Consider the following 18,478-nt stretch of genomic DNA (forward strand, 5'->3'; position numbering starts at 1 on the left):
CTGAGCTGCCTGGAGGTGGACTTGCCCAAGGACTGCAGATTTTGGGGATTAACTATCTCACGAATTTATTCAGCTCCAGCCCACCTTTTGTCAGTAGTTGTGGCTAGCTAGAACTGGGTTTTATCCGTGGAAGATTTCTTTTTTCTTTTCTTTTCTTTTTTTTTTTTTTTGTAGAGACAGAGTTTCACTTTATGGCCCTCGGTAGAGTGCCGTGGCGTCACACAGCTCACAGCAACCTCCAACTCCTGGGCTTAAGCGATTCTCTTGCCTCAGCCTCCCGAGTAGCTGGGACTACAGGCGCCCACCACAACACCCAGCTATTTTTTGGTTGCAGTTTGGCCGGGGCTGGGTTTGAACCCGTCACCCTTGGTATATGGGGCGGGCGCCTTACCGACTGAGCCACAGGTGCTGCCCTTCTTTTCTTTTTTTTTTTAGAGGCAGAGTCTCACTTTGTCACCCTTGGTAGAGTGCTGTGGCATTACAGCTCTTGGGCTTAGGCGATTCTCTTGCCTCAGCCTCCCGAGTAGCCCAGACTACAGACACCTGCCACAACGCCCTGCTATTTTTTTGTTGCAGTTTTGGCTGTGGCTGGGTTCGAACCCACCACCCTCAGTATATGGGGCCGGTGCTCTACTCACTGAGCCACAGGTGCCGCCCCGGGGTGGAGGATTTCTCTCTGGCCCGGCTGGTTTAAATGCTCCCTCTAAAGGTGCTGGCAAAATTATGCCCCCTGCAGGTTCCTTTGTGTCAGGGTGGCCCTGAGATCTGATGCCCTACAGTCACTTCACTGTTTTCCTCCCTGGGGCATACAGAGTCTCTCTCCAATCAGTGTGCTGGTCCTGCACTGCTGGGGGAGCAGGAAGAAGTTGCAGGCACCACAAGATCTCTCTTATGCCCTCTCAGTACCTCTTTCCTTGTTAGTGTTAAAACTAGGTACTGTGGTCCTCTCATGCAATTTTTATTCTTCTGAAGGTTGAGCCTTGCATGAATATTTGCTGAATTTGGTGTTCGTGCAGGTGGACAATCACCGGAGGTTTTTTTTGAGACAGAGCCTCAAGCTGTCACCATAGGTAGAGTGCTATGGCATCTCAGCTCACAGCAACCTCCAACTTCCGGGCTTAAGCGATTCTCTTGCCTCAGCCTCCCAAGCAGCTGGGACTACAGGCGCCCACCACAACACCCAACTATTTTTTGGTTGTAGTTGTCATTGTTGTTTGGCAGGCCCGGGCTGGATTCAAACCCTCCAGCTCTGGTGTATGTGGCTGGCACCTTAGCTGTTTGAGCTACAGGCTCCGAGCCACACCGGAGGTTTTTATTTGGCCATTTTGCTCTGCCCCCTCATCTTGTGCATGTTGTTGGTACCATGAGCTTGTACATTTTAAAAGCCTTAAGATGGCCACCCAGCCATTACAGTCCTCACACCTATAATCCCAGCACTCTGAGAAGCTGAGGCAGGAGAGGATTGGATGAGGTCAGTAGCTCAAGACTAGTCTGAGCACAGTAAAACCCCTTCTCTACTGAAAATAGAAAAAAAAAAAGGGTGTGTGTGTGGGTGCCTGTAGTCCTAGTACACAGGAGGCTGACACAGGGGGATCGCTTGAGACCACAAGTCTGAGATTGCTGTGAGCTAGGCTGAGGCCATGACACTTTAACCCAGGTGACAGATGGAGACTCTCAACAAAACAAAAAAAAGCATGAAAATGTTGTAAGCTATTTTTAATTTGAAAATATAAAAAAACTAAAAGGGTGAAAATGATCAATTTCACATTCTGTATGTTTTACCACAATGACAAAATATCTGTGTAGGATGTATTTCCAAAGTTACCAGAACACACGCAATTCCCAAATTGTAAGGATTTTTCTCTATCTTTTTTTGCATAACAATTATGACTAACAATGTTTTGCCAGGTGTCTCTTCTTGATAAGAACTGATATTATTCTAATAAATTCGGGGATATTCACATAATTATCCTATTTTATTTACATTGTAGAGTCTGGTGCCTTCCCTGCTACCTGCATTTCGGCCACCCTGGGACCACCTATATGACCAGATCACAATCTTCAGTGAGTAAACACACTCCTTCCTGTGGTGCTCCTGATCAGAAATTCATGGAGTTTCTGAGGGGCAGTGGGGATTTCTGTCACGCACAGCACTGCCTCTGTGCAGACAAGTGAACTGTGGAAATTCATTGCTCCTCCTTCGAAGAAACACCCAGAGGACTGATTAACCTGGACACAGATTGAATCCAAATCTGCACGGTTCTGACCTGGCTGCGGTGGACCTCAGCGCATTTACTTTCTGTCACCTCAGTATTAGTGGAGTGAAGACTTGCTGCTCGCGTGCAGGGTCAATTCATTTACCATTTCTTCCAACTCCACACTCAAAGCACTGGGAATTTCAAGTAGAGTACTTTGAAGTAGACTTCAGTTTCTTCACATCTTTTCTGAATTCAATTTTTAAAATTATTTCATGACCCTCTTGTTTCTTCACCAAACTAAAATGGCTGGAAGGAACCACCCAGCTCCTACGGAAGTCACGTACAAGAACATGAGATTTCTTATTACACACAGCCCAACCAACGCGACCTTAAACACATTTACAAAGGAACTTAAGAAGTACGGAGTCACCACAGTGGTAAGAGTGTGTGAAGCAACTTATGATGCTGCTCTTGTGGCAAAAGAAGGCATCCGTTTTCTTGACTGGCCCTTTGATGATGGTGCACCGCCACCTCCCCAGATTGTTGACGACTGGTTGAGTTCTGTGAAAATCAAGTTTCGAGAGGAGCCTGCCGGTTGTGCTGCCGTCCATTGTGCCGCAGGCCTCGGCAGAGCGCCGGTGCCCGTGGCTCTGGCGTTGACGGAAGGAGGAATGAAGTACGAAGACGCAGCGCAGCTCATAAGGCAGACGCGGCGTGGAGCTTTTAACAGCAAGCAGCTTTTGTACTTGGAGAAGTATCATCCTAAGATGAGGCAGCTGCGTTTCAAACGCTCGAGGGTCCACAAAAACAGCTGCTGCCTTCAGTGAAATGGGGTTGCTTGACGCTTTTGCCTTGGGAGCAAAACTTGAGAGAGGTCCCCCTTCGTCATATGCATCAGCCAACTTGTAGCCTTGGTGAGAGAGTCCCACGTCTCCATGGGAGGGCTGTGAAGAACTTAACCAGGTTAGTAAGCTCGGCAGAACGGCACCCTCAGCGTGTGGGTTACATCCCACCTTTTGGGACACTTAGCAAAAGACTCTGGCTGTTCAGCATTTAAAATGTGCTCATCATTTATACCCACCATTGGCCTTTCCTGAAACTATGTGGTGTTGAGTGATGTCTTGTTTAAATCTATTCCCCCGCCAGAATCTTGTCAATATATAAGATGTTTGAAGATTAGGTGCGAAACTACCCAGCACAGTACTTGTATATTTTTAGTATTGTACAGAACTAAAATCCCAGGAATTATGAACATTCAAGGCCTTATGTGGTTTATCCAGTTATCTCAGACTTTGGAAGTGGGGCCAACGTGGTTATTTACTGGCTCACTTCATGTTTATGTTTCCTGCATTTACACCAGTGGACTCAGGTCTGCTTAACCATTGGGTTTTTGTTTTGTTTTTACCAAGTCTTAGAATGACTGTTTAATGTCTTTCTGCAAATTTCATTTTGTGATGTTATGTAAACCCTCCATTTTGAAAATCTACATTGTACAAAAACACGTCTTTAATGTCTTTGTACAAAAAAAGGCTCATAATTAATTTACTTAATTGTGACCTTGAAATGCAACTTAACATGGGGGCCTGGAAAAAGAATGGGAGGGGACTACTAAATATTATTAGCCAAATGTTGCCTTTTTCTTGTACACACCATGTAAAACTATGCTGTTTTTTTTACACAGAGTCTCACTTTGTCACCCTTGGTAGAGTGCTGTAACATCACAGCTCACAGCAACCTCCAACTCCTGGGCTTAGGCGATTCTCTTGCCTCAGCCTCCCGAGTAGCTGGGACTACAGATGCCTGCCACAATGCCCGGCTATTTTTAGTTGCAGTTTGTCTGGGGCCAGGTTTGAACCCTCCACCCTTGGTATATGGGGCCGGCCCCCTACCCACTGAGCCACAGGCGCTGCCCCAAACTATGCTTTTTAATGTAAATTTTTTAAAGGTGGAGATGCTTTAATTGTAGCTATAACAATTCTTAATCAGAAGATTTCTGAAATTCTTGTAATTTTCCCCATATTTATCAGAAGTTGTTTACCAATTTGTTTCAAGTGTGATTTTTTTTCTTCTCTTCCCAACCTCCTACAAAGAAGGCAGTGGGTTTCTGCTAATGAACTGAGCAGACATCTAATATTTTATATGCCTTTGAGCTGTGTAACTTAATATTTGGATGCTTGTTAACTTGTTTTATTATGTAACTAATAAAATGGTGATGTGTATTAATGTTAGTTCAATCATATATTTATACTGTCTGGGAACTTGCGGTTATACCTCTGTGAAAGAAATAATTTTGTCAGTGTTCACCACCTTGTAAAAACTTAGTGTAAGAGCTTAAACATCTAAATAAATAATGAAATCCATTTGTCATGCAAAAAAAAAGAGACCACACACCTGCAAATTCTGCAAGAAAAGTTTTAGCCACAAGGGGCCCCTCAACGTTCACCCATGCATCCGCTTGGGATTGAGACCTTTTGAATGTTCAGAGTGCAAGGCTACTTTTCGTCAGCTGGGCACTTTCAAACACCACCTGACTACACACTAAAAGATGACCCTCTGCCGATTCTATAATCACACCAGTCTTTGGCCTCAAGAACAAGATGACTGAGGAGCCATGGGCCATGTCATAAAATGACTCGAGGCACACAGAACAAGTATAGCTGTCTGGCACAGGAGGGAGGCAACGTTAATCACCAGGGTCTTTGAATAAAGAGTTACCTTTGCTCCCCACGATTGTTTCCTGTTTCATTGTGTCTATCCTTTTCTTCCTTGTTGGTTTTTAAAACTTTTCTGTTGCTATTCTTCCAGTGAATGTGAGGTCTCAGTTTTCACTATTTTGTAACAAAACCCTGAGGCAGCTGACTTACCTGCTTTTATCCGTTATCCATTATTTCACTGCAAAGTAAGACTGTCCAGGTAGGGAGGCCAGATGAAATACACACACCTGGTGACATTAGAATTTCATACAAATCACCATCTTGGAGCACAGAGAAGTAGGTCTCAGTGAGGCAGGAATGGACTCTTCTGAGACCGACAGTAAACACAGGGGCCCTGAAGACCCCAAGAAAGGGAAGGAAAAGGATAGAACGCCTGGACCACAATTGCCTTCTGTTAGAGTACTGGGCATATTCTGGGACTCTTGTCAGAAGACAAAGGAAGCTTCTCAGAAGTGAAACCACCCTTATGTGCGAACAGGAGGACCAGGACCCCACCACCCTACCTGCTCCCACTCAAGCCCTAGTTCTTTCTCATTGAACACAGTGGCACCCAATGATTCTCAGCTGTAAAGCAGCAGCCACACAAACCTGCACAGAGAACACAGCAATGTCTGCAGCAGTGTGCATCCCCAATGGATGAGAAGGAAAGAGCAGATGGAAGAAAGCAGCACGTGTGGCTGGGCGTCCGTTGCTCAGTGGTTAGGGTGCCGGCCACATGCACTGGGGCTGGTGGGTTCGAACCCAGCCCAGGCCTGCTAAACAAACAAACAAACAAACAAAAAGTAGCTGAGCATTGTGGTGGACACCTGTAGTCCCAGCTGCTTGGGAGGCTGAGGCAAGAGGATCGCTTAAGCCCAAGAGTTTGAGGTTGCTGTGAGCTAGGATGCAACAGTACTCTACAGAGGGCCACAAGGTGAGACTCTGTCTCAATTAAAAAAAAAAAAAAAAAGCAGCACCTGTTGCTGTGACCTATGAAGCCGCAGCACTCTACCCAGGGCAAAAGAGTATGATTCTGTCTCAAGGGAAAAAAAAAAAGCACCATATGAAGTGGGAGGTAAAGGCAGGGCACAGTGGGCTGCACCTCATCCTGTGTGAATCAAGTAGCCCTGTCACTGGGAATGGGGGACCCACATTCCCCTTGTTGGCTGAAGGCATGGAATCCCTGATACGCAGGTTGATGGCACCTTCCCTGACATTCAGTAAGACTGGCGGAGGACAACACCATAGTGCAAAGGAGCCCCAAGAATGTTCTCCTTGATCAACCAGGCAAAGTCCTTCGTGGAAAAGATGAGCCAAGAGAAAGAAAAGTCTAGGTAGTGTGGGCTGGAGCCCAGGCAGGACCAGGTCCCTCTGAAATCCCACATGGGGGTAGGAAGAGGCCACAGTTGTTGAAGAGCCCATATTGCCTGCTTCTCAATCACTGAGTCATGCAGAGGTCACATGTGACAACAGGTGGCAAAAGTGTTGCCCACTCTCCAGGTTTGAGGTGGAAGGGAAATGTGGTAGGCATTAATCCCTGTTCTTCTAGGGCCAGGTGGTGGGAAAGCCCCCACAGTGTCCCCTTCTCTGCACTTCACTCAAGAAGGCAAGGTGGAAGCCCAGCGTGGCCTGAGCTGAGGCCACAGCCCATCCTGGGTGAAGCCCCACCTATAGCTCCTCACCCCTTGTTGGGAAGAGAACATCCTTGGGGTGGAAGTTGGGAGGACAGGGGCTGCTCTTCATTCTAAAGACTTAAGGTTGTAGGTTTTTCCTCACTGCTATATGTCCAGGAGTAGCCAGTCCAAACCTCCAGTTCCCAATTTGGTGACCTGAATTCCTGCCTGTCTCCTGTCCTTCCTAAAAGTCTTCTGGGAAAAATCCAGCTCTGTGAGGCTGAGTACCCCTCCCCCAGCTCCACAGTTGTGTGCCGAGGTCACAGAGAGAGCAGGGCCAGACTGCTTCCATCAGGGCCTGGTGCTGGGCACCCAATGTTCTCATCTTTTCTTTTCTTTCCTTTTTTTTGAGACAGAATCTCTAGCCCCTGGATAGAGTGGCATAGTGTCATAGCTCAAAGAAACCTCCAGCTCAGGCTCAAGCAATTCTCTTGCCTTAGTTTTTCTATTTTTAGTTGAGAAGGGGGTCTCAGTTTTGCCCAGGCTGATCTCAAACTTATGAGCTCAGGCAATCCACCCACCTCAGCCTCCGAGAGTGCTAGGATTATAGGCGTGAACCACCGCACCTGGCCATGCTGTGCTCATCTTGACAAGTCCCTGAATGTTCTCATACAGGATGCTTTTGTCCAGTGACAGGTATACATTCTAAGTATAGGACACCTGAGCAGGTACACATGAAGTTCCTGGAGGCAGGGATGGACGTGCAGTGCCCCTGTCTACTTCTCTCCATGGACCCAGGTTAAATTCTGAATTGGGGTGTCAGAAATCTAGATTTTTAGTATTTTGAATTACCAAACTACTTATATAATTGACAGGTGATCCTTACTAAAAATGCAACAAAACTAAAAGGTAGACAACTCCAGTAACCATCTAGAGGTGTTTAATTGAGAAATCATTTTGGTTTATCTAATAGTTAAAATAATGGGGTCTCTCTCTCACCTCTCCTTCATGAGATGGACTCACTTCCCACTCCCTTGGGAAGTGTTCTAAACCTTCTCTTTGAAAAGAAAAAAAAAGGGTAGAATCTGCAAATTAAACCATCATGGTGCTTTATTTGAGGGACACTTGTATAAATATTTCTCTTTCCTTTTCAGTTACTTTCCTGTTTAGACTTTTAACCTCACTGCTAGGTTCACGTTGGTAAAGTATAGCTCTCACGAAAGTACTTCCCACAGAGGCCACACACGTAGGGCTTCTTGCTCATGTGGACATGCCAGTGCAGTTTCTCTGGTGCTAAACGAGATGAGTGCTGTGTCCAAAGGCCTTGCCACACTCTGCAGACACATAGGGCTTCCTTCTGATAATCAGCCGACAGCTTACAAGGCAGGTCATCTTGCCAAAGGCGTCTTACCCCTCACCACATGCCAGTGCCCTCAGTGTGGACTCCTGGTGGTTGACCAAGGTCTGGGAAACACCTTCAGGCCTCCCGACACACTCCGTCTCCTTGGCAGGTGTGGCCTTGATTTAGGACTGAAACGCATGTAAGGCCCTTTTCAAGAATGCGGCTCAAGGCAGCTTGAGTCCCTAGGGGAGTGCCCTGATGAAAAACGGGTGGCAGAAACTTCCTGCAAGGCCTTGCCCTGGGCTCTTCTTGTCCTGGCCACACATCATTGCCTCACCTCCATGTCCTAAAACTTCTTGCAATATGCTGTGCCAGAAATCCTGTCTCTTGAGTCCCACTGTCATCTACCCCCAAAGCAGAGAGCCTTTGTCTGGAGGCAGCTGTGCAGTTCGGGTCTCAGACTCTGAGTCTGAAAAAGAAGCAAAGAAACACACTTGAGGCCCAATCTGAACTTGCACTTCACTCAGGGAGGTGACAGACAGACCTTCAGGAGGCGACGGAGACAAGTGAACCAGTTATGCTGGCCTGGGCCCTGCTGATCCGCGATTCTGAGAAATTGCCGAGGAAGGGGGCAATTAGTTAGGGTAGGTGAGTGGGCAGGTTTGGGGATTGTGTAGGAGGACTGGCCAGACTCAGTGCAGAGCTATTCTCCCAGCTATGACTGGTTACAGTGAAAGGACACACAGCAAAGCCAGCAAAGGGAAGCAGCACATGAGGCGAAGAAGCCCCCTGTCAGTGGAGCCACTCAGGATGTACCTGACTTCTCCATCTCCAGATTCTGACAACACATGCCAAGTGCTTTCCACCAGGGAAGCTTGTCAGAGACTCAGTGATCATATCTGGTTTGGAATGAGGGAGTCCTGCCAAAGAGAAAGAAAATGTTGATGAATGCAGCAGTGTGTATGCTCCCCCTATGGATAGGGGGTAGGCATCTGTCTCTGCATGAAGGGTACTGGCTGGGGAACGCAGGTCAGGACAAGAACACACCTGTTTCTTACTGAGGACAGGGCAGGAGATAAACACACACACACGAGTGCTAGGGAGGAAGAGACGAGAGGCCTCACCCAGAGAAGTGGGTTGCTATAGTACCTCAGCATCATGTCTCAGGTACAAGATCCTCTGTGTTGAGCCCAGCAGCACCCATTCTTCCTGTGTGATGTCTACAGCCACATCCTTAAAGGTCAACAGCTTCTGAAACATTACAGATGTCAACTTAGCCACAGGTGTGTCTGACCAGGGTCAATCTCATGGGGAATGGCAGGATGTGAACATTTTGGAAAATTCCCTGCTGTCATGGGAGGATTCTCACACTGTGAGTGGCCTAAGTGAAGAGATTGTGCTGTTGTCACCAAGATACTGTGCAGGCTGCTGTGGTTCCCACTTCACAGTGTATAATGGACTGGGACAGACACAGATACATCCAAGCTTCACACCTAGGTCCAACTGTAGCCTTCTCCTCCCAAATTAAAAATATCCATCCAGGCTGGGAGCAGTGGCTCATGCCTGCAATCCTCACTCTTTGGGAGGCCAAGGTAGGGAGGATCAATTGACCCCAGAAGTATTTCCAGACTGGCCTAGGCAATGGTGAGAACTCTGTCTCTACAACAAAACAAAAACATGCAAATACACAAACACCTGCACGTGAATGTTCACAGCTGCATTATATGTAATATCAGAAGAGGTGAAAACAACGGCAATGTCCATCAACTGATGAGTGGGTAAACAAACTGGTCTATCCATACAAAAGAGTATTATTCTGCCATAAAAAAGAATGAAGAACTAATATGTGAATGGACTTTAAAAACATGCCCAGCGATGACCAGGAGCGGTGGCTCACGCCTGTAATCCTAGCACTCTGGGAGGCCAAGGCAGGTGGATTGCCTGAGCTCACAAGTTGGAGATCAGCCTGAGCAAAAGCAAGACCCTGTCTCTACCAAGAATAGAAAATCTGAGGCAAGAGGATAGCTTGAGCCTGAGTTGGGGGCTGCTATAAGCTATGACACTACAGCACTCTACCCAGGGTGACAGCTCGAGAATCTGCCTCAAAAATAAATAAATAAATAAATAAAATAAAAATAAAAAACATGCCCAGTGAGAAAAGCCAAACACAAGAACCTGTTGCCAGAATTTCTCTCTGCCAGGTCCTTGGTCTTGAAGTTTTGAGGAACGAAATCACAGATCATGAGGATAAGAAATAGGATAGAGTTTACTGATAGATTGATAAGCAAACGAGGGGGGGCAGCCTTCAGCAGAGGACCTAGGAGAACCTAAGTGGGTAGCACCCCCACCATGGGTGCTGCCATCTAGAGTGCTAATGCTGCTTTCCCTATCCTGCCTGTGAGGGGTTTGGTCACAATTGGCCAGACGTCTGGGCCGAGAAAATAAAATTAATCCTAAAATTAGGAAAGGAATGCAGTCCTTGCAGTTCTTGCCCCAGGCAAGGAATTAGGGTGAAGCCTTCCTACTTCAGGAGGAATGCCCAGACCCAGCAGGCTGTTTTGTTCATGACCTAGCATGAATGCAGCCTGGAAAAGATTTGTGCCTACACACAGGGTGTGTGATAAGACTGATTTCTGAGCTCACTCAGGTCACTGTCTAGCCCTGAGGAAGGAAACCCAATATGAAAACCACATGCTGGGGTGGCGCCTGTGGCTCAACAGAGTAGGGCACTAGCCCCATATGCCAGAGGTGCGGGTTTAAGCCCAGCCCCAGCAAACCCACCCACCCCAAACCCCCATGCTGTAAGATTCCATTGGTAATGAGAGAGGATACCTAGGAAGGGTGAGTTCTAGGAAAACAGAGGTCTTCTCTAGGAGACCCCGAGAATATACCTGTGGGGTTGAGAGAGGATACCTGAGAAAGGTGAGGTCTAGGAGAACAGGTCTTCTCAAGGAGACCACAAGGATACAACCGTGGGGTCCTCTCCATGGTGACTCAGCTCTTGGGAATTTGTAAACCTAACTTCCTAGAATTCCAAGTTCCATGAAATCCTATAGTTCTGTAGGGGCTGGAATAGCATCTCTCGCTTGATTCAAACTGGCCAATGAGACGGGTACCTATGGGTTGGAACTTCTTGACTGGAGATAAAAAGGGAAAGACCAAGCCAGTTGGGGAGTGTGGCCATTTTGAATTCTTCTATGCCATTTTCTCCGCCAGCTGAATAAAAAGCCTTTTTCCTCTTAAATATGGTGTTTGGGTGTTCATTCTCTCCATTGGGCCTCATTTTCCTGCAACATTTCTGGCTCCCTGACCTGGAAGCAAGACCACCCGAGAAGAGAACAGGCTTAGATGCACCTAGTAGTTGCCACCAAACCTCTGGACACCCACGCAGGGGCCCCTGATCAGCCCAGGCTACGCAAACCACTGAGAGCACCAGGGATAGGTTTCACATCCCTGTGTGAAGGCCTTGAATGGGCAGAGAAAGGACCCCCTTGGAGGGACTTCAAGGAGTCAAACACCAGGAGGAACTGGCACCTGCACTGGGAGACATCTGAGGCAAGGTAGGATTGACTGGGGGTTCCCACTATTTGAGTGGAACTGGGGTCCGATCAACCCTTGGTTGTTAGATCACCAGCAGGACTGGTGAGAGGTGTATGACAGAGTGGGTTTGGTGTGACTGAGATGGACACTGAGGGTGGGGTTCCGACTTCAATCACAGGCCCTAGGGGAGTGTTGGTTTGCCTCCTAGGGCTAAGTGGCAATCCAGGGTAGGAAATCAAGGGTGCCCACATTGGGCAATGGGTTGGAATGGTGTGCACGTGAGTGCTTGGAAACTGAGACAAGTAACGATACACGGATTTCAAGCCCTCCCTTACAGGGTGAAACGAATGCGTGACTGCCCCTGTCTGGATCCCTGTTTTCATCCTATCTCTGGCCCCATTTTTACCCCATCTGTGATGTGTTTGTGGTTTGTCTGAGGGAAGGGAATGGGAAACATATAAGGAAGCCCACCCTATTGGGAACTGTGCTGAAGCATTTTGAAAAAGAGCTTATAGGAGACTGCTATAACCATGTCTCTGGGGAGATTGAGAACTTGGTGTGAATAGGAATGACTCAAATGCCTTCTTGTTCAGGCAACTGTGGTATCCTTTGAGATAAAATTAGTTTTAAATCTGTTATTAGGGCAGTGCCTGTGGCTCAAAGGAGTAGGGTACTGGCCCCATATGCTGGAGGTGGTGGGTTCAAACCCAGCCCCGGTCAAAAACTGCAAAAAAAAAAAAAAAAAAAATTAGTAAAGTTAAAATGTTATAAAACATCCACCTCTGTAATATTTCTAAGTTTTCTAGATTCAACTGTGAGCTTATGTTTTTGATTTTAAGCCTCTGAATTCTGTGTGGCCTAAGGGCATGTTTCCCATACTTAGGCCACCAGCTGCAGGGCAGTGTAGCTGACCTGGCCCCTTCCCTGCTTCAACTTTGCCCCCTGGCTATTCTGAGAGAAACTGAAATGTTCTAGGTTTTCTGCTTTCTAGTCTTGGACACAGGTCCAGTCCTTAGCAGCCATCTTATATGGCACCTGGCCATGTAAGACTTAGGGGGACAATGAAAAGACATCAGAAATTATGCCTGTGTTGTGGTTTTGTTACTGGAATTTCTTTCTTCAGTGAGTCCTTGATCTCAGGGATTCGAGAATTGAGCCCATGGCCCACAGATCAGTGATAAGATGGCATTTTTTTGGACAGAGGGGCATGCAGAGGGAATGGAGAGTGCTACAGAGACTGTAGAAGCTACTAAGTCCCTACCCCAAGGAATATAGGTTCAGAAGGCTGAGTTAATTGCCTTGACTCAAGCCTTAGCACTAGATCAAGGGAAAAGTGTGAATATCTACACAGACTCCTAGTATGCTTTTCTGACTCTCCAAGTACACAGGGCATTGTACAAGGAAAAGGGACTATTAAAATCTGGGGAAAGGATATTAAGTATCAGCAGGAGATACTTCAGTTGCTAAAGGCAGTATGGAAACCACGGAAGGTGGCAGTGATGCACTGTTGTGGACATCAGGGAACACTAGGGTCAGTACTGAGGCAAAAAGGGCTGTTTCCAAACTGTACCCTGTGTCGCAAGTGGCTCCTCTCGTCCTGTGGGTTCTGGAGCTCTCACCTATTTACTGCCAGGAAGAGAAGAAATGGTTGGCAGCAAAGGGGAACCAGGAAATAGAGGAAGGATGGATAAAGACACCAGATGGACGAGTAGCAGTCCCCCTGTTTCTAGGAGCTACCGTGGTGACAAGAATCTTTTGTGAAGTTGCTAGGCTGGTACCTCTACATCTCCCACCTCAGCCCTGGCCAAAATCATCAGTCTACAGTGTCACCTGCAACCAGTTCAACGCATGCCAACAACCAATGGTATCCACAGGAATCCAGTCATATGGAGCAACACCCTTCGAGCACTTCCAGGTAGATTATACTGAAATGCTCAGGTGTAAAGTAAACAAGTACTTGCTGGTAATGGTCTGCACATACTTGGAATAGGTAAAAGCTTTCCCTACCAGGATAAAAAGAACTCCTAAAGTTCTTACCAGAGAAATTGTCCCTTGGTTTAGGTTGCTACTCTGGTTTAAATTTGGACTAGCCTTCATAACAGAACAAGTGCAAATAATGGCTAAAGCTTTTAAGTATCACCTGGAAACTATATGTAACTTAAAGGCTTCAAAGCTTAAACAGAGTAAAGTGCATAAACAAGGCCATAAGAACAGGGATTGGTAAACTCTGCCAGGAAGCAAAGTTTAATTGAATACAGGACTTGCCACTGGTGTTATTCAAAGAGGCCTCTGTCAAGAACTAGGAGAAGCTGAATTGAATAAACAAAAACCCTAGAAAGAGTAGCAAGGAAGAGCCCCACTTGGGTAATTAATCCTGTTCTATTTAGTCATTTGTGTTTGTACATCCTTTTTCTCTGGAAGATCAACGGGACCAACTCTAGGTCCAGGATCAGAACCTGGTCCTCCTCAAACCAAGGTAGAAGGGACTTTACACCATCATCCTGACTACATGCACGGCAGCAAAGGTGGAAGGAATGCTCACCTGAAATCATCACAACTGGCTGAATAGAGTTTCACTGCCCCTTGGGAAGTAAAGGTAACTTTTAAGACAATCAAATGCCCTGCTCCAGCCACATACTGGGAGCTGGCTGGTCAACGCATGGCTGAAGCCTAAGGAAACTCAAGGGACTTGTCTTTTTTTTTTTTTTTTTTTTGAGACGGAGCCTCAAGCTGTCGCCCTGGGTAGAGTGCCATGGCATCACAGCTCACAGCAACCTCCAACTTGTGGGCTTAAGCGATTTTCTTGCCTCAGCCTCCCAAGTAGCTGGGACTACAGACACCCACCACAACCCCCCACTATTTTTTGGTTGTAGTTGTCACTGTTGCTTGGCAGGCCTGGGCTGGATTCGAACCCGCCAACTCTGGTATATGTGGCTGGTGCCTTAGCTACTTGAGCTACAGGCGCCAAGCCTGAGGGACTTGTCTTAATTGGACTTTGACACTGGGAAAAGCAGGGGAGGGATATCACATAGGGAAAAGTAAGCTCACCACACAGTACTATTAAGCCCTGAGTAGAGACCCAAGAAGAGTCACAGTCCCTAAAATCTAAGTGCGGAAAAGTAATTAATATAGGCTCCTGCAGAAGCAAGCTGATAGAGACCCCAAATTAAAATATATTGGCGTCTCTGGTCGGCACCTGTGGCTCAGTGAGTAGGGCATGCCGGCCCCATGTGCTGAGGGTGGCGGGTTCAAACCCAGCCCCGGCCAAACTGCAACAAAAAAATAGCCGGGCGTTGTGGCGGGCGCCTGTGGTCCCAGCTGCATGGGAGGCTGAGGCAGAAGAATCGCGTAAGCCCAGGAGTTGGAGGTTGCTGTGAGCCGTGTGACGCCACAGCACTCTACCCGAGGGCAGTACAGTGAGACTCTGTCTCTCTACACACACACACACATACACAAAAATAGCTGGGCGTTGTGGCAGGCGCCTGTAGTCCCAGCTACTTGGGAGGCTGAGGCAAAAGAATCGCCTAAACTCACGAGTTGGAGGTTGCTGTGAGCTGTGATGCCATAGCACTCTACCGAGGGTGACAAAGTCAGATTCTGTCTCTACAAAAAAAAAAAAAAAAAAAAAAAATATATATATATATATATATATATTGGCGTCTCAAAAGGGGGGAATGAGAGAGGATACCTGAGAAGGGTGAGGTCTAGGAGAACAGGTCTTCTCAAGGAGACCATAAGGATACACCTGTGGGGTGCTCTCCATGGTGACTCAGCTCTTGGGAATCTGTAAACTTAATTTCCTGGAACTTGGAAATTTCCACTTCTATGAAATCCTGTAGCTCTGGGGCTGAAATAGCATCTCCCGCTTGATTCAAACTGGCCAATGAGAAGGGCACCTATGGGTTGGAACTTTTTGTTTTTTTGTAGAGACAGAGTCTCACTTTATGGCCCTCGGTAGAGTGCCGTGGCCTCACACGGCTCACAACAACCTCCAACTCCTGGGCTTAAGCGATTCTCTTGCCTCAGCCTCCCGAGTAGCTGGGGTTGGAACTTTTTGACTATCGATAAAAGGGAAAGACCAAGCCCAGTCAGGGAGCACAGCCATTTGGAATTCTATGCTGTAAGCTCCTGGCTGGTAAATAAAACCCTTCCTTTTGTAAACATGGTATTTGGGTGCTGTTTCTCTCTGTTGGGCCTCATCTTTCTGCAACAACAGCTTTGAATATTACCTGGAAACTATATGTGACATATAGGCTTCAAAGCTTGGGCAGGGTAGAGTGAATGAACAGGGCCATAAGAGCAGGAATCTGTAAACTCTGCCAGGAAGCAAAGCTTAATTGGATACAGGCCTTGCCTCTGGTCTTATTTAAACAGGCCTCCAACCATTCTCTGCAATTTAGCAGGAACTCCTAAAAGAACTGGAAGAAACTGAATTAACAGGCAGTTGGAAGCCCTAGGAAGAGTAGCAAGGAAGAACACGGTAATTAACCATGTTCAGTTTAGTCTTTTGTGTCTGTACATCCTTGCTCTCTGAGGGATCAAGGGGATCAAGTCTAGGTCAAGGATCAGAACCTGGTCCCCTTCAAACCAAGGTAGAACGGACTCTACACCATCATCCTGATCACACGCATGGCAGTAAACGTGGAAGGGATCCTTGCCTGGATCTGTCACAGTTGGCTGAAGGGCACTTCACTGCCCTGTGGGAAGTAAAGGTAACTTTTAAGTTGGTCAACATGCCCTGCTCCAGTCACATGGTTGGAGCTGGCTGATCAACACATGGCTGAAGCCTGAGGAAAACTACTCTCAGGACTTGTCTTAATTGGACTATGGACTTTGGGAAAAGAGATGGGATCTGTGCACCCACACCACTGAGACAGGACAAAGGTTGACTCCTTTATAGCTTTTATGAATGTGAAGGCACCCAGAAAGGAGCTTGCACTCATAATCAGATACAGTACTCAATACATGACACAGGGAAAAATGAAGACCCATATGTATATTATACCCCCCCCCCCCCCCCCACACACACACAATACAATTAAGGCCTGGGTAGAGAACCCAAGAGGAGTCACAGTCCTCAAAATCTGAATGCTGGTACAGATTTCAGGGAAACAAGAAAGCCCAGCCAGGTGACTCTGAAGTTTGATGCCTATAGTGCCATGCAAAGGTGCTGCAGCAGAAGAAACTGGGAAGGAAACTACAGGACAGATGGGAAATACTTCTATGCCTTAGATTTTGCAGAAAAGTGATGTAAAGTTGAATGTGAAAAGTGATTAATACCAGCTCCTGAAGAAGCAAGCAGCTATTGAGATCCCAAATTAAAATATATATGGAGTCTCAAAAGAGGGGAATGAGAGAGGTTACCCAGGAAGGGTGAGGTCTAGGAACAGAGGTCTTCTGTTTTCTGTCTTCTCAAGAAGACTCCAAGGATACAGCTGCAGGGTCCTCTCCATGGTGATTCTGCTCTTAGGAATTTGTAGAGTTCACTTCCTGGGACCTGGAAATTTCCACTTCTGTGAAATCCTATCCTTCTGTGAGGGATGGAACAGCTTTCCACACTTGATTCAAACTGACCAATGAGAAAGGTACCCATGGGTTGGAACTTTTTGACCAGAGATAAAATGGGAAAGACCAAGTCAGCCAGGGAGCATGGCCATTTTGAATTCTTCTATGCAGTTAGCACCACCAGTTGAATAAAAGCTTTTTTCCTCTTAAATATGGTGTTTGGGTATTCGTTTTCCACAATAGTAAGAAGAGTCCAGGCGGCTCAAAGGAGTAGGGCGCTGGCCCCATATGCCAGAGGTGGCAGGTTCAAACCCAGCCCCAACCATAAACTGCAAAAAGAAAAGAGTCCAAAATAGGCAAATCTACACACTCAAAGCAGGTCAGGGATTGACGGGGGGGGGGGGGGGGGGGGGAAGGAGGGACTGGGAAATGACATGCAAGGGGAGTGGGGCACACTCCCAACTGGTGTCACACCTACACACAGTTGGTGTCAACACGGACACACTCCCCCCACCCGCACCTCACACACACACCCACGCATGCCCGGTAACCCTTGCTCCACACCGCCTGAGGTCGCGCCTTGCAAGCGGACATGTACCCGTCTCCTCTACCCGCTTCCATGGCCTGGCGACCCCCGGTCCGCTTTCCCCTGCCAGGCCCTAACCGCCCACTCCAATCACTGAGTGCACGCTCGGCCCCAGGTGACTCCCTGTTCCTAACAGTTATGCTCGCTGCTCCATCAAAATTTCCCACCAGCATCGCGGACTTAGCACTGCCGCAGCCGCCTCAGAGCCAAACAGGTTCAACAACCCACGCGCCCAGCGGTGCTGCGCAAACTTCCGCCTGGCGGCGGCGTCAGCCCAAAACTTAACCTCCCAGAAGGCCCTGCGCGCCACGTTCCTGCACCCGGCCCAGGGTGAACGGCCTTCTGGGAAATGGAGTACGCAGGGCGGCGGCGCATGGGCTTGGGGGCCGCCGGGAGGGGAGCTGAGCCAAGCGACGTGCGCAGCTTTGAGTGTTCTGTTAATTTCCCTTGAGGTCCTGTCCTTCCTGTGCGCAGTCGGCTGCGGCCTGCTGATGTCAGGTGATAGAACCTTGGCTGCGCAGCGCCTGCGGCTCCCTGCTGTGGGCACGCTGGCTGTGTGTGTGGCGGGGAGGTGGGGGGGGGGTGGTGTCTCAGCTTTCTGTAAGTTTGCTGTGGCTGAACCAAGAAAGGCTATGCGCATTTCTACAGAAATTATGACTCTATGAGTGATACTGTTATGGTGTGCGAGATAAGACCACCAGACAAATTAAACGTGCCAATTAGGACTGTCTTTTTATTTGTTAAGACTGGCCAGTCAGCTACCCCTGAATGAGATTAGAAGGGGCAGCGGCTTCCAGCTTTAGGACAGAGTTTATATAGGTTAATATATGTAGCTAAAAATAGCTTTTGGCGAGCAAGCAAAAGCAAGCTACTGGGTTTTCAGCTAGCTTAGCAAATATATATATACATTTTTTTTTTTTATTGTTGGGGATTCATTGAGGGTACAATAAGCCAGTTACACTGATTGCAATTGTTAGGTAAAGTCCCTCTTGCAATCATGT

At 47.5% G+C, this 18,478-nt stretch overlaps 1 protein-coding gene and 1 long non-coding RNA gene across 2 annotated transcripts; one reads left to right on the forward strand and one right to left on the reverse strand.

Moving 5' to 3' along the window:
- The first annotated feature begins 1,857 nt into the window (after window positions 1-1,857).
- LOC128597048 (protein tyrosine phosphatase type IVA 1-like) lies at window positions 1,858-3,141 on the forward strand. The gene has a single exon (XM_053607038.1). The coding sequence runs from the start codon at window positions 2,471-2,473 to the stop codon at window positions 3,023-3,025; it is 555 nt and encodes a 184-aa protein (XP_053463013.1). The 5' UTR covers window positions 1,858-2,470; the 3' UTR covers window positions 3,026-3,141.
- Window positions 3,142-7,596: 4,455 nt separating this feature from the next.
- LOC128597527 (uncharacterized) lies at window positions 7,597-17,683 on the reverse strand. The gene is made up of 4 exons (XR_008383269.1): window positions 16,751-17,683; window positions 8,996-9,097; window positions 8,663-8,766; window positions 7,597-8,315 (listed from the first exon to the last, which is right to left on the reverse strand). It is a non-coding gene; the product is annotated as an uncharacterized LOC128597527 (long non-coding RNA).
- Window positions 17,684-18,478: the final 795 nt, after the last annotated feature.

Source organism: Nycticebus coucang, chromosome 10 (assembly GCF_027406575.1).
Source record: "Nycticebus coucang isolate mNycCou1 chromosome 10, mNycCou1.pri, whole genome shotgun sequence".
NCBI classification, from domain to species: domain Eukaryota; kingdom Metazoa; phylum Chordata; class Mammalia; order Primates; family Lorisidae; genus Nycticebus; species Nycticebus coucang.

What these genes read in the sequence shown, in the direction of transcription:
- LOC128597048 (XM_053607038.1), top strand. Translation starts at nt 2,471, where the DNA reads ATGACCCTCTTGTTTCTTCACCAAACTAAAATGGCTGGAAGGAACCAC.